Here is a 15,663-nt window from a genome sequence, read left to right on the forward strand (position 1 = left end):
TAGGTACCCTTCAAATTTAAATATGCATGATATACGTTCAACATTTAAGTTTGCATTCGCCTATCTCCGTATATTATATTGTAATTAGTACAGGTTAAACAAATGCCGTATCGTTGTGGATTCACGGTTTCGTGGGGTATGTGCAGCTTGTTTAACCAAGCCGAAGTGTCTATGGTGGTGGGGTGAAGGTAAACACATCAATACAATGAAGCTAATCTTTAAAGAGGATCGACCAAGTTGTCAAAGGGGAGAAGAACGCCGCGACTTGGGAGGTCCGCGGAGCCCTTTCTAAATTAATAGTAACAGGCGATAGCACGCTAGCTACGCCACCAGGAGCAACCGCTTCACCACTTCCAAATGCAGTTAACAGGCTTTGTTTGATAATCCTAAGCTCCTTAGCTGCGTCCGGAACTTCCTCCGTGCAACGAAGGGTAAATTGAATTAATCTTTAAGCTTTAGTAAACGGATCAGAGCCCTTTGTATACACAAATAACACAATGGACTGCGTGAAGAAAGTTGACCTGACCTGACTTACAATTAACACCACTAATGTATATTTTATTTCTTTTTTTTTCTTAACAACAAAATTACTGTAACAGATTCGACTTTAAAATCATGATAACACAAATAAATATGATAATTTTAAATTCTCGCTTTTTCTTTCAATTTTATTGAAACTTTATATTTATTCGTAAACAATCGGTTATTCTTATTAACTTATTATTAATCATCATTTACCAAATATCATAAGAATAATTAAGTATGAAACTACCGTGAGACTCACTCATATTACGAGTATGATATGATATTGTACCGAATTGTGTATTGTAGCTAAACTCGATTTAAGACGTGAGTTATCCGTTACAATATCATTTAATAATTAAGTAACTAATATACAAGAGTTGTTCATTCTGCGACGTAAGAAGAACTAATTATATACTGAGTTGACCGGAACAAAGACGTTAGGAACTTCAGGAGATGATGCACTTGAGTATTAGGAAGACTTTGAATTAAACCATAAATGTTTTATACCTAGTGCCATCCACGAAGACGCGTGATTTTGTCAAAATTACCCATTAAAATCATTGTAATAAGAACCACGGTACGCGTCATCGTGAATGACTCTACCTATACCCATAGTCACATGTGAGTTTTTTTTAAAACAAACTGAACAAGGAAAAGCGCCGGCAAAAAAATATCACACACTTGACTAGGTTCAAACTTTTCCTAATGCTCCTGGGTTTCAAGCCCTGGACTTCTTACAGCATTATTCCGAACATCCAGTAGTACTAATATATTAAAACATCAGTCAAAGCGATTTTTTCCTAAGTCATAGTTATTCCAGCTAAATGAAAAGTTTCTCAAATCAGTTAAGTAGCTCGTGGCGACAAATTTAAATGTTGAGTGTACACTGTGTACATGTTGCGGCAGACCACCGGTATAGTAATTTGATGGTGTCGTCGCAATATGGGCAAGTAATTTATGATTTACCAAGTCAGCATAGCAATGAGACGATTAGTCGTAACGGGCCGACACAATCATAGACAATGAACTAGGTGAATAAAATTACATTCAAGTGGCTCCATGAAAAGAATAATAAAGCTTTTTCAGTCATATAGTTTTACAAATTGATTTATATGAGTGATTATTAGAACCCGAATATAAAGCACAAGAGTTATTGAAAAAAAAACTTCCAATACACAATGACTGAAAGGCAACCCAAAAAAAACTTTTAACTTGTAACGTCCCTTTTTCTGTTATTCAAAATATGCATATATATATATTCAATAATTATTATTTACTTTAACCCTACAGGTCATTAATTGCTAGATAATCGTATTCTTAAATATGTAACAATTAATTACTACATTATAATTGCTCCAAATAACTTTTGACTAGATTGTAAACGCGTGCTTGTTGAAAGTGTTTAGTTATATCGCGTTTGTGCGACTGTTCCACTTAGGTAATGTAAATGTTTTTCAGTGATATAAACGTGCGCTGTACGTTTACACCTCATACGACCTCTATAATAGTAGCAGAAAAAAAAATGAAAAACAAAAATGACGTTATTTCTTTTTTCACAGCTAATTCGCTTTTTGACTGATCATCTCTTTGCTGTGTCTACCTAGGAGTGAGAGACTTCTATAGTACAGCGTGAAAGCTTTATCGTGAATCGAAATATTTTAACTCCATACACATGACTAACAATTACTTGCACCGATAGTTAATTTAATTTAGTATATTAATGAGTGATGATTGAAACCGCTGACTGATAAGTTTATTTATTTATTTAAGTTCTGGAGGATATCATACATTAACGCAATGCCACCAGGAACTTCTTGACATTACAGCTCTATGCTTTTTCTGATTTGTAATCGAATCGCTCAAGGTACATCAATAATCAAAATTTAAACCTCATTATTGATGCCGACCACGTGAAGCCGAACCATCGTCTAGTAATTTCCAAGGGCGAAGAACAATAGTCAGGGGAGGTGATTTGCATGATCCCAGTAGACATTTAGTGAACGAGTAAGTATATGCGGCACATTTGCATGCCCGAAACAGAAGCTACCGAGGACAGGTACGTTGGCGCCACTAGCGGTGATGTAATTCAATGTAAGTACTCAACTCTTGAGACTACAAAATGTGAATATAAAATTCATGCGTCGTAATTTGGGCGTTCGACATTTAATACAATATTGCACCTACCCTGCCCGGTGCGCGCCAGGAATGTGTCTTGGTTCTAAATAACCAAACACGTGTTGCAGTTAAGTTTACACAGCTTGCGATGTTCTTTACAAAATTTATATGTAGAAAAAGCTTTTCACCTTAAAAAATGTGGACAGTATCAAAATAAATTCTTTTGGGAGGTGGAAGAATGCCGCCGTTTTAACTGACGTTTAACCAAGAAAGGCTTTAAAAAATGTGTTATTTAAATTTTTACACGGTTTTGTTCATGAATATTTACTACCCTACCTACTTAGCTAGGTACACCTTTAAAAATGTAAGATATAAAAATTAACACATTTGGTGCACCGACAAGAAGTTATATTTTCATTATCAACAGATCAAGCAAGCATACTCCCAAAGGTGCAAGCAATAATGCAAGCAAGTTATTTACCTAGTTTAAATATAGATCACTTCCCACTTGTAAATCATTAGACACATTGGTTGAATTGAGATTCTGGGATTTTACAAAATCCCCGTGGGAATCCCCGCAAATTACACCGTGGTTTTCATTGACGTTGCATTAAAAACAACCATCCCAAATTTCATTACTCTAAGCTCAGCGGTTGTTATTTCGAGATTTTATCCCTATCCCGTAGGAATATCGGGATAAAAGGTAACCTATGATTTATTCCAGATGTCCAGCTATCTACATATCCAATTTTATCCAAATCAACTTATCCGACAAAAATACGATGGTAAAACATTATTCACTATATCTGTATATATAGTACATTGTGCATTAAGGGGCGTAAGAAGGGGATTACTAACGAGAGTCTATGAGAAGCCCGACGCCGGAGGCGGAGGGCTTTTAATGACTCGAGTTCGTAATCCCCTTACGGCCCGTGATACACACAATGATTTTCTTCACATTGCGAGGAAAAAATTACAAAAAAATAAATTATTTTGTGCCCAAACACTTCATAGCTCAGCAAAAGAAAGACGCTAAGAAAACAACTGAATTAGATAATTGCTACCCGCCAATACTGCAAAATTCGAAAATCGAAGTATTTATCGTACCGTCCCTCTCACTCTCGTATTAAATAATATTAGCGTCAGGAAAACGATATGAACTTCGATTTTCGAATTTCGTGGTAGCCCCCCTGATTGTCACTTTTTTCGAGTCATCTACCATAGATAATACTAAGAACCGTGTTTAGTTTAGAATTCGAATGATCTTACGGCCAGATTATTCAAACATGCTAAAAAAGTGAATGCAAAATAATTGTATATAAATTTAAAATATAAAAATGACGAAATTTCATGGAGCGTGGCAAATTTTTATGGTCTAAAATTGGGTTATAGCTAAGTTTTAAAGACGTAAATAAAACGTTGGCTGACTAGAAACCTCTTTAGTCTGAAATGACGTAGGTACCTACTAACTTTTTAAAACTAAAGTCATAACTCCCTTGGGGAGGAAAACTATACGTAAATCCATAATTCCCGCGGGAACAATTGAGGCAATTGTCCTTTAGTATACAGGCACGGAATAATATCATTGACGAGCAAGTGTGATGAAAAGTATGTTACTAAATTAAAGCCACTCACTTCCATCCCGTGGAGTATCTCGAAAAGAGCCATATTTCGTTGCTGTGCGGCCGAAAACAATGGCATCGTTTTCGCGCCCTCTGACAGTTACATGGCCTCTGTAAAAAAAAATACATTTAAACCTAAAATCCCGTACTTATTTAGAATTATGGACCTATTACGAGTAATATGTGTATAGGCATAATTATGTAGCCTAGCCAGATCTAAAAATTTTATCAAATTATAATCAAGCAATACCACATAAAAGAGCGGATTTTTTTAATGTTTACGCCAAAACTGACACATTTTTAACAGACTTGTTATAACACCCCTTTTTTGCGACGAGGGTTAAAAAAGGAGATAGAAAGGTGGTTTCCGATTCAGGTGTATTTTTTTTATATTTGTTACCACAGAACTCTGTCATTTATAAATCGATTATATGTTACCAAAATTGTTTTTTTTTTTGGAAAGGGAATACTACCTACTAATACGGTATTTGACAACTCCTGAATTTGCCATATCTTAATATTATTATTAAAATATAGATGTACAGACAGTGTTTAGCGAAGAGAAAACTTAATTCGGTTGAAAATTGGATTTATAGTGATTTTTTGAAAAATCTATATACCTGTCTCTTTCTCAAACGCTTTTCTCTATGCAGCAAGTATGGCGCTACTGGCCTGTGACGTCACATGCCAGTATGTCTTTCTCTGTCTAATCTTGAATTTCAAACCTTTATAACTTTGCTATTTGTAAAGGTAGCTTAATAATTGTTTCTCTATTCGATAGCAGGCATTGTGTAGTTTTAATTTATAAAACATATACAAAATAGTCAAATACCGTATTGGGTCCCGTTGTCACCAAGCCAGGGGGACCAGTCAAGATAACTCTTCAAATATTATAGAGACGCTTATGGTGATACATGGTATATTTTTAGTCATTTTTTTACTGGCGTGATATGGAAGAATATGGCAATAATTTTGTAGGGTTATGTATATTTAATGGACTAAAAGAATTTCTTTTCTCACTCGCGACCTTATGATAGCTAAGCTTATGCAAGATACGAGTATGCGTGTTTATGCAGTTCCTCCACCTCCACACTGTAAGAACACACACAGATCACACAAACGTACACCATGCTACCAGATGTTAAACTCTGTCCAGATGTTAGATATCTATGATATCTTGCATAAGCTTAGCTATCATCAGGTGCCTCTTGGATTTTTTTTTCGATTTTTTAACGATATTTTTTTGATAATATTCGTTATCTTTTTTAGAAACTGGTTTTCGCGAACCATGTCAGTGTCCAATTAGTAGGGTTACAATTAACAAACCACTGTCTGTCAATAAGCAACTAACAAGCAACAATCAGACTTCAATTAAAGTCCTCCTCTTGTCTTGTATTACAAGTTTCGGTATCGCAATGTCTCGGCGATATTGATATTCTCTACCGCTAGTCTAGCAACTCAATCGTTAAATCTGGCTAAGTTTTGCGATATTTCATAAATTTCACCCTTTTTTATCAGTTTCACAAACATAGGTACAAAAACAAAATAAACAACCGACAACATTACCTCTGCTGATTTTTCAAAATACAAGTCTCAATAATCTCAGCAATGACAAAGCAAAACTTTGCACCGTGCCTAGGTAGCTACTTCAAAGGGTTTAAAATTTAACATAGTGAAAGCCTTGTTCCAATATTCTCGACGCGGTGGCTGCTGAAACTAGCAGAAAGTTAAAATATTTACAATGCGGTCGAAAACACGCGGCCTCGTACCGAATTCGTATTCTAATTCTAAACACACGTTATAGAAAATAAGCAACCCTTTGCTAAATTAGTTCATGCAATGCAAAGCGAAACATGGCAGTAGCAACTATCGCGGTTTTTTTTTTAGATTAGATGACACAAGCGATATTTTTATACCCGAAGGAGGGTTATTTACTCGCTCAGACGTTCTCCCAACACAAATTAAATACGAGTTCCAGTAAAGTCCACTGCACTAAAATATGTAAAATTATGTCAAAAATTGCCGTTGGATGAGCCTTTGCGATTGCAAAAATTTCAACGCCACGAGTATAACTAACTTCGTTGTTTTACAAAAACCGGCCATCCGAGGCTTCCGTATATATTATGTACGTAAAATACTAAAATAACTACCGTGGTATTTGGAAATAAAATTAAAAATGAAATCATTTATTCTGTAGGTCGCAAAGGGCTCTTTTACATTCCAATTTTTAAATGGTTAGTGCCCTTCCGTGTTTCGTTCATAGATGTGCATATGCATACGTACTAGATTTCAGCTTAATCGGTTCAGTACATTCTGAAAAAAACTGGCTGTGACATGACAGATAGACGATACGAGTGATCCCTTAGTGATCCTATAAGGATGCTGTTAAGTAATTAAATTAATAAAATGTACATCATCTTATTAGGATAAACATATATTTAGAATGACAGTCCAAGTCATCAACAACTGTAACTAAGAAACCATTCAAATCAAATATGTGACACGCCTCCGCCGTGAATCAGAGGAGCAGGGAGTAGCTGGTCCAGGTGTCGGATCCACAGGAGTCCGCTGTCTGTCCTAATCTGATAATGTAGCTGTCCGAGACGGCGGACTACAATGCCAAACTCCCATTTGGTTTTCGATACCGAATAGTCCCTTGCTTGGACTCTGGCTCCGGGACTGAACTCTCTCCCGTCTGTACCGTGTCGAGGCTGTCTGGGGGGTGGTTTAGGAACTGCTCTGATCTTGGCAGCCAATCTTGTTCGTATTTCCCTTCCGAACATAATGACATATGGAGAGTCTCCTGAGGAAGTTGGTGTAGCTCGAAGAACATGTTTCACTAAACGGATTTTCTGTGATATATCGCCACTCTCCCCCTCTAATTTATGCAGTGCTCGTTTGGCAATCTGTACGAAACGTTCCGCTTGCCCGTTTGTAGCCGGGTGATACGGGGCAATTGTTTTATGTGCAATACCAGAGGTATGTAGGAAGTTTTCAAATTCTTGGGAGACAAATTGTCTCGCGTTATCTGATACTACTGTATAAGGTAATCCAAAAGTATCAAATAATCCATCTAATTTCTGAATACAGAATGAGCTTGTCATCGTTTTAGTAGGAATTATTTCCACCCATTTTGAAAAGGCGTCCACTACAATAAAAAGTTGATAGCCAGATATAGGCCCTGCAAAATCAATATGAATTCTTTGCCAAGGCCCAGTTGGATCTTCCCAATGATGTAGTGGGGCTTTAGGAGGTTCATTTTGATGTAATCTACAAGTTCGACATGATTTCACTTTAGTTTCGATATCTTTATCAATATTTTTCCAATATACGAAGCTACGAGCAAGAAGTTTCATTTTTAAAATCCCAATATGGCCAATGTGAAGTTCTTCTAAAATTTGTTGCTGTAATTTTCGAGGAATTATTACTCTCGTACCTTTTAGAATGCAGTCATTTTGCAGTGTCAATTCGTTATCATTGTATCCTGATTCTCTAAGTGAATTTCCCGATTGTAGCGTTTGAAACAAGTTCCGTAGTTCGGGGTCTTCTTTTGTTTCTTTGGAAATAATTTCGGGTGAAATGTTTAATGTGTTTATCTGCCTTAGTTGGAATATGGAATGTTGGTCAATATTACTGTCGTTAACTTTTTCAACAGGAAATCGTGAGAGGTAGTCTGCATTGGAATGCTTAGAAGAACTTCTATATTCAATATTGTAGTCAAATCCAGATAGAAAATGTGCATAATGGAATAGCCTCATTGTACTCAGTGTTGGTAAGGTTTGATGTGGATGGAAAATTGAAGTCAGTGGCTTGTGGTCTGTGATAAGGGTAAACTTGCGACCATAACAGTAGTGAAAGAATTTCTTTAATCCCCAGAATATAGCAGTTGCTTCTTTGTCGATTTGACTGTATTTCTTTTCACTATTAGTTAGAGATCTAGAGGCAAATGCTATTGGGCGATCTGAGCCATCCGGTAGTCTATGGCTGAGTACTGCACCCAGTCCTGTAGGTGACGCATCTGTTGCTAAAATTAATGGTTTTTCTGATCGAAGTGTAATAAGACTCTTTCACTAAGTATTGCAGTTTTGACATTCTTGAAGCTTTCTTCGCATTTCGGAGACCAAATAAATTTTGTTCCTTTCTTCAGGAGTGCATTTAAAGGGCTTGTAATAGATGCAAGGTTAGGTATAAATTTATTATAGTAATTTGCCATACCCAAAAAGGTTCGTAGTTCGTTTACATTCGTCGGACGTTGTGCGTTGAAAATTGCTTTGACTTTATCTTGATTCTTATGCAATCCGTTTTTGTCAATTGTATGTCCCAAGTAATTAATACTTCTTTTGAAAAAGTGACATTTTTCCTTATTAACTCGAAGGTTACTTTCTTTGAGTTTCTCCAAGACTTGTCCAAGCCTACAAAGTAATTCTTCTTCTGTAGAGCCCTGTATAATAATATCATCGAAAAAGCATTTTACTCCATCTATACCAAGTAATAATTGGTCCATAAACTTTTGCCAAAGGCTAGGGGCAACTTTAACTCCAAACATGAGCCGGTTTACCTTAAAAGTACCTTTATGTGTGCTTAAGGTTTGTAATAAGGCACTTTCTTCATCCATCACCATGTTCAAGTATGCTTGTGTGATGTCCAAGGTACAGAACAGTTGCCCGCCATTCATTTCAGCTAAAATATCTTCAATTATTGGAATTGGGTATTGTTCGTCTTTTATAACTTTGTTTAAAGTAATCTTGTAGTCAGCACAAAGTCTGATGCTGCCGTTAGGTTTGACTATCGGAACGACAGGTGTGCCCCAGTCTGAGTGGTCTATCTTTGTAATAATCCCTAATTTTTCAAGGCGGTTTATTTCGTCATCTACTTTGGTTCGTAATGCGTAAGGAATTCTACGAGGTTTGATAAAGATCGGTTGTGAGTTTTCTGTAAGAGTGAGGTGGCCTCGAATGTTTGGAATTTCGCCCAAATTTGAATTAAATACAGTGGAATCGTACTCTTCTAGTAATTTTTCTAGTTTCGGTATGTTTTCACATTGTTGGACGGTTCTCATATCGGCAAGCGTGATGTTGAACTCTTTCATCCAGCTTCGGCCGAGGATAGGGTCAACATTCTTGTCTATTATGTATAATTTTCCGTAGAAAGTCTGATTTCCATAGGTGCATTTGACATATACCACACCAGTGGGCTTAAATACTTCACCTGTGTAAGTTCTTAGCTTCATGTTAGTCGTGAAAACTTTCTTTTTAATGTTGAGCTTTTTATAATCTTTTAATGATATAGTAGAAAGTGTAGCGCCAGTATCAAATTCCATATTGACTCTTGTACCTTCAATTTCAATCGGTATAATGTATTTGTCAGAGATTTCACTTTTTACTAAGTTGATCTCCGCTGTGCTGTCGGCGCTGAGGCTGCTTGTAGAGTTATCCAGTAAGTTTGTGTTATTACTTCTACGTCCTTGTAAGCAGACTCGAGCTAAGTGGCCTTCTTTTTGGCACTTGCGACACGTGCTTTTTATGGCGCCACATTCATTCGCTTTGTGATCGTTTTTACCACATCGATAACATTTGCCCTTCAGGTCTTTGATGGTTTGTGGATTTGAAGCGTATCTTGGTGCTTTCGATACTTTATTCATATTGTCAAAAGATGTATGACGAATTGATACAGACATGGTTGAGTTTTCAGTTTTTCCCTTTTCCATCAACGTGGCGGTATCCACTAAATTAGAAAACAGTGTGGTTTCCTTCTGTTGTAATATTTTTGTACGAATATCTCCATCTTTTAATCCCCGTATAAACTGTAGTGATAAGAATGATTCAACTGTAGGTTTTTGCAGTGTGTACATTTGAATTCGCAATTTAGAGATAACTTTTTCAATTCTGACGCGTAGATTGCAATTGTTTCATCGGCTTGTTGTAAACGTGATATAAAATTATGTTGCGACGCCCATATGCTTGGTTTCGGGTCAATAAATTTATCCAAAATATCTGTAATTTCTTCAAAAGTCTTATCGATCGGTTCTTCGGGAGAACACAGGTCATATAATCTTTCGTGGATATCTGGAGGTAAAGTAGACAGTAAGGTATAAACTTTCGTTTTAGGATGAGTGATGTTATTTAGTAGGATATAAACGGAAAGCCGCTTTATGAAATTTTTGAAGGTCTCTTTGGCTTGAAATGGTTGAAAATTAATTCTTGGTTGTGCCTCATGATGGGCATTCGTGACGGAGGTTACTTGAGTAATAGGAGGTATGTTACTTTCATTTTTGTATAGGTTTATCAGTCGTAAAATTTTGTGCGTAACTTCGTATAAATCTCGTCAATCTCATACCTGTATGCCATTTCTGCCTCAAGATCCTCCTCTTCCGTCTCCTCTTCTATTCGACATTGTATATTTTGTAAGCCATCGTAAGTATTTGTAGTGTAAGAAGTCGGGTTTCTAGTTCTTCGTAAGTATGTAAGTTTTGTTCATCTTGAAATGCGTTGTTCGTTTTAGTTAGTACACCGCGTAGGGTGACACGCGCACGTTTTCCTTTCTTCAAATCAAACGACATCGTCGCCAATTTGTTAAGTAATTAAATTAATAAAATGTACATCATCTTATTAGGATAAACATATATTTAGAATGACAGTCCAAGTCATCAACAACTGTAACTAAGAAACCATTCAAATCAAATATGTGACAGATGCTGTTTTTCCTTCGAGGCATGGAACCCTAGAAACTTAGGTACCTATGGAACGTCGGGCGAATAATATTTTACTAAGTAAACGGACACGGAGAAATATGGTAGGTAACCGTTGCGCAAATAATAACTAAAGAATATACAATACAATAACTCTTTATTGCACACAAACACATAGTAGGCAGTACAGAAAACACAGGTATATGGAGATTTAAAGGTAAGCAATAGGCGGCCTTATCACTTCAGAGCGAAATAATTATAATTATTATTTTTATTATTATTTATTAATTATAATAATATACTTTAAAAAATAAAATTTTGCTGCACTCGATAACGTATTTAAAGACCAATGACTACTGAAGTTATCAAACGATGCTTAGTCTATACAGGTGTTCAGTGTTTAAACTAGAGTTACGAAGTGTGCGCACGTTGTAAATACCAGTATGGTGTAGACAGTGGATATGGCGGGAACAGAATACCATTTAATTATAGCATTAGGTTGAAATTTTTAAACGGTTGGAAAAACGGACCGTAACAATTTATCTTAAAGTAGGGTAAGCATATTTGGACATACCTAAAGGTAGCATTCCGTTCTTAGCGACCGCGACGCACGTCCGCGACTGGGTCGCGGGACCTACTGCTAAGTATGAATTTATATGAAGCACTAAACAAATGCCACGACCGCGTCGCGCGACCCAGTTTGTTTAGTGCTCTATATAAATTCATACTAAGCAGTAGGTCGCGCGACCCAGTCGCGGACGCGCGTCGCGGTCGCTAAGAACGGAATACTACTTTAAGTCCTCCTTTGTGTTCCTCTTTATATTTAAACTCATGTTATGCTTATGCATGTTGTGATAGGCTGATTTTAAGCAATTTTTTTTTATTGTAGGCTTAAAATAAATCGCTCTCAAAATAGTATGAAACAAAGACAAATATTGCTTTAGTGTGATCGCTATTATTATTTATTACAGGTAGGTGTACAGCCACCAGCACCATTATGTGACACAACAAGCGTGCATAAATATCTGATACGACTCTATTTCTATGGCCGGAAGGACGTGTCAGATATATTTGCACGCTCCGCTGTGGCAGATATTAATGCTGGTGACTGTACGACATAAGGATTTTTATTTCAAACGGATATAGTATAGTTAAAACCTAATTTTGGTAACTAAAACAAAAAACTTAAGAATATGACCTCTTGTATGTAGTAGTGCACAGAATTGATGTATTTAAGTCATTTTTTAAATGTCGAACGTCGACTTACCAATGCGTTACTACTACATACAACAGGTCATCTTCTTATTACCTATAACAAAAAAGAAATCATTCCACACCCTTTGCCTACGTGACTTCAGCCCATAACGTTAAGCGATACCAAAGCATCTTTGTTGCGTTATCTCCCCACGCTGAACTCACGCAGACATCAATTACCTATCTACTTAAGTTTTTCATGATAAATTCGAATTAATATTATTTAAATGTGTTTAGGTGGTCTGTTCACAGAACTTTAAGAAAAATAAACGATACAGATGCGATAACGCACACAGTTTTTTTGTGTGGTGTGATTACTTTGAAGTTGTACGCATAGAACTACCTACATTGAAATGTTTGACTTGGTATAAAAATGGTAATTGTGTTAAAACATTTTTAAATGGCTCCTTGTTCTCCGTGACCTCTGTCTTGACTTCCCTGAACTCTCGGCGTAATTAAATCAGTGTTTATTCATAAAGTCACTTCAAGATTGATATTACGAAATCCAGTTTTACAGCTACATGAGTAAATCAGTATTTTCACATTGTAAGTGCAGAAGATAAAGGAGCAGGCAGTATTATTTGTATTTAGTTAATCATAAAACATACATACACATAATAAAGAAGACTTTTACAGCAATAAATATTTAAAAAGGTCCGAAAAACTAGAACGGCCCGAGATCCATCAAAATTCGTCATCGTGTGGAGGAGGTTAAAGGCCAACCATAATATTTTGTGCAATGCTCCGCGATCTCGCCCCCGCTCGGCTCGACCCTTCGATGCCACGAATTCATTTGGAGGGACCGAGGTCCTATTTCTTACATGGAGGGGTAACCAAAAATGTAGTTCACGAATCAAAAACTGTGTGGACAACAGAATTTTTTTATCCTATCATTCATAGCTTGGGGTAGAATCAGTTATTTTTTTGCGTTTTAGGATTTTAGTACCTTATTTTATAGTTGGGGCAATAGCCAATACTAACATAACCTAACCTAATAAACATGAATTACCAAAAAAAATTGGTCCGGTTAGGTTAGAACTGTGACCACAACAAGCTAAAAATGACTAGAGTATGTAAAATAAATGCTATTAAGATAAAGCAGCAATAAATAAAGCAGATTTGTATGCACGATATTTTAATTTTCGACATTCAAATATGTTGACATTTACAACATACATATATTGGCTATCGATAATTTTACTCATTCGATATTTTAATCAATCGACATTTCAATCTTAGACATTTTGACCATAGGTATAACAACTTTCGATATTTTGAACATCGACATTTTAACCGTAGGCATTTTAATTTTCGATATTCGATATTCGGTAGTGTATGACAAACACCTTTTTAATGACTGTAGCATTTGATTGCCTTGACTTAGTTAGAGGTTTGATTTTTTCACAGCTTTCGGGAATATTGACCTGAGTTTAGGGTTTTGATTTCAACTCGATACCTATACTCCGTGCGTTTCCGAGCTAAAGGGTCTTGACAGATAGACGGACGGGTTCGGGAAGGGTTCCATTTTTTCCTTTTGAGGTACGGAGCCCTAAAAAACACTTGTTCCGGCGCTTTTCAAATTTCGACCTATTTACTTGACCACCAAAAAGATGGACAGATGATATCCGGCAACAAGCTGGCGTAAACTGGATGCGAGTGGCAATGAATAGACAAGACTGGAAAAGATGGACAGATGATATCCGGCAACAAGCTGGCGTAAACTGGATGCGAGTGGCAATGAATAGACAAGACTGGAAAAGATGGACAGATGATATCCGGCAACAAGCTGGCGTAAACTGGATGCGAGTGGCAATGAATAGACAAGACTGGAAAAGATGGACAGATGATATCCGGCAACAAGCTGGCGTAAACTGGATGCGAGTGGCAATGAATAGACAAGACTGGAAAAGATGGACAGATGATATCCGGCAACAAGCTGGCGTAAACTGGATGCGAGTGGCAATGAATAGACAAGACTGGAAAAGATGGACAGATGATATCCGGCAACAAGCTGGCGTAAACTGGATGCGAGTGGCAATGAATAGACAAGACTGGAAAAGATGGACAGATGATATCCGGCAACAAGCTGGCGTAAACTGGATGCGAGTGGCAATGAATAGACAAGACTGGAAAAGATGGACAGATGATATCCGGCAACAAGCTGGCGTAAACTGGATGCGAGTGGCAATGAATAGACAAGACTGGAAAAGATGGACAGATGATATCCGGCAACAAGCTGGCGTAAACTGGATGCGAGTGGCAATGAATAGACAAGACTGGAAAAGATGGACAGATGATATCCGGCAACAAGCTGGCGTAAACTGGATGCGAGTGGCAATGAATAGACAAGACTGGAAAAGATGGACAGATGATATCCGGCAACAAGCTGGCGTAAACTGGATGCGAGTGGCAATGAATAGACAAGACTGGAAAAGATGGACAGATGATATCCGGCAACAAGCTGGCGTAAACTGGATGCGAGTGGCAATGAATAGACAAGACTGGAAAAGATGGACAGATGATATCCGGCAACAAGCTGGCGTAAACTGGATGCGAGTGGCAATGAATAGACAAGACTGGAAAAGATGGACAGATGATATCCGGCAACAAGCTGGCGTAAACTGGATGCGAGTGGCAATGAATAGACAAGACTGGAAAAGATGGACAGATGATATCCGGCAACAAGCTGGCGTAAACTGGATGCGAGTGGCAATGAATAGACAAGACTGGAAAAGATGGACAGATGATATCCGGCAACAAGCTGGCGTAAACTGGATGCGAGTGGCAATGAATAGACAAGACTGGAAAAGATGGACAGATGATATCCGGCAACAAGCTGGCGTAAACTGGATGCGAGTGGCAATGAATAGACAAGGCTGGAAAAGATGGACAGATGATATCCGGCAACAAGCTGGCGTAAACTGGATGCGAGTGGCAATGAATAGACAAGACTGGAAAAGTAGAGAGGAGGCCATGTCCGAAGATGGGCGTTATAAGGGCTGTTATAGATAGATGGAGATGAAAGTTCTTAAGGAATTAAGTATATTAATAGGAAATATATGTAGCTATGCTTAGTAAAAATGCCGTCTCAATTATAATCCTACCTTCCTAACTTACAATAAAGGACGTAAGGTGTCAAGAGTTCACTATAATAATATTGATTTATTCAGAAAAGTTGTGGTACAATTAAAAAAAATACAATCTTTTGATAAAATCTACGTAATACGTGTGCCTGAACTAAGGTTACTAAGTGAACCCTGTATCTCAGGCTAACGAGCATATTTACAAACTAAAATAATCACATAGTAAATAAACAATGTACACGGTATATGGAACTATGAAGAATTAGTCCTTTTGTGTTGGCAGGATAGAACACATGTCGTATTGCTAAAATGTAAAAACATTGAATCTTGATTAAATCTGGTCGCGGGCCGGACTGGGCCCGTGGGCCGCTATTTC

At 37.2% G+C, this 15,663-nt stretch overlaps 1 protein-coding gene across 1 annotated transcript in view; it reads right to left on the reverse strand.

Annotated features, from left to right (window-relative positions):
* Hs6st (heparan sulfate 6-O-sulfotransferase) overlaps positions 1-15,663 on the reverse strand; it is a 75,837-nt gene that overhangs the window by 45,258 nt on the left and 14,916 nt on the right. The window contains exon 3 of the mRNA XM_074090456.1: positions 4,276-4,373. Coding sequence (XP_073946557.1) covers positions 4,276-4,373 — 98 coding nt within the window. The remainder of the gene's footprint in view (positions 1-4,275; positions 4,374-15,663) is intronic.

Source organism: Choristoneura fumiferana, chromosome Z (genome assembly GCF_025370935.1).
Source record: "Choristoneura fumiferana chromosome Z, NRCan_CFum_1, whole genome shotgun sequence".
Classification (NCBI taxonomy): Eukaryota; Metazoa; Arthropoda; class Insecta; order Lepidoptera; family Tortricidae; genus Choristoneura; species Choristoneura fumiferana.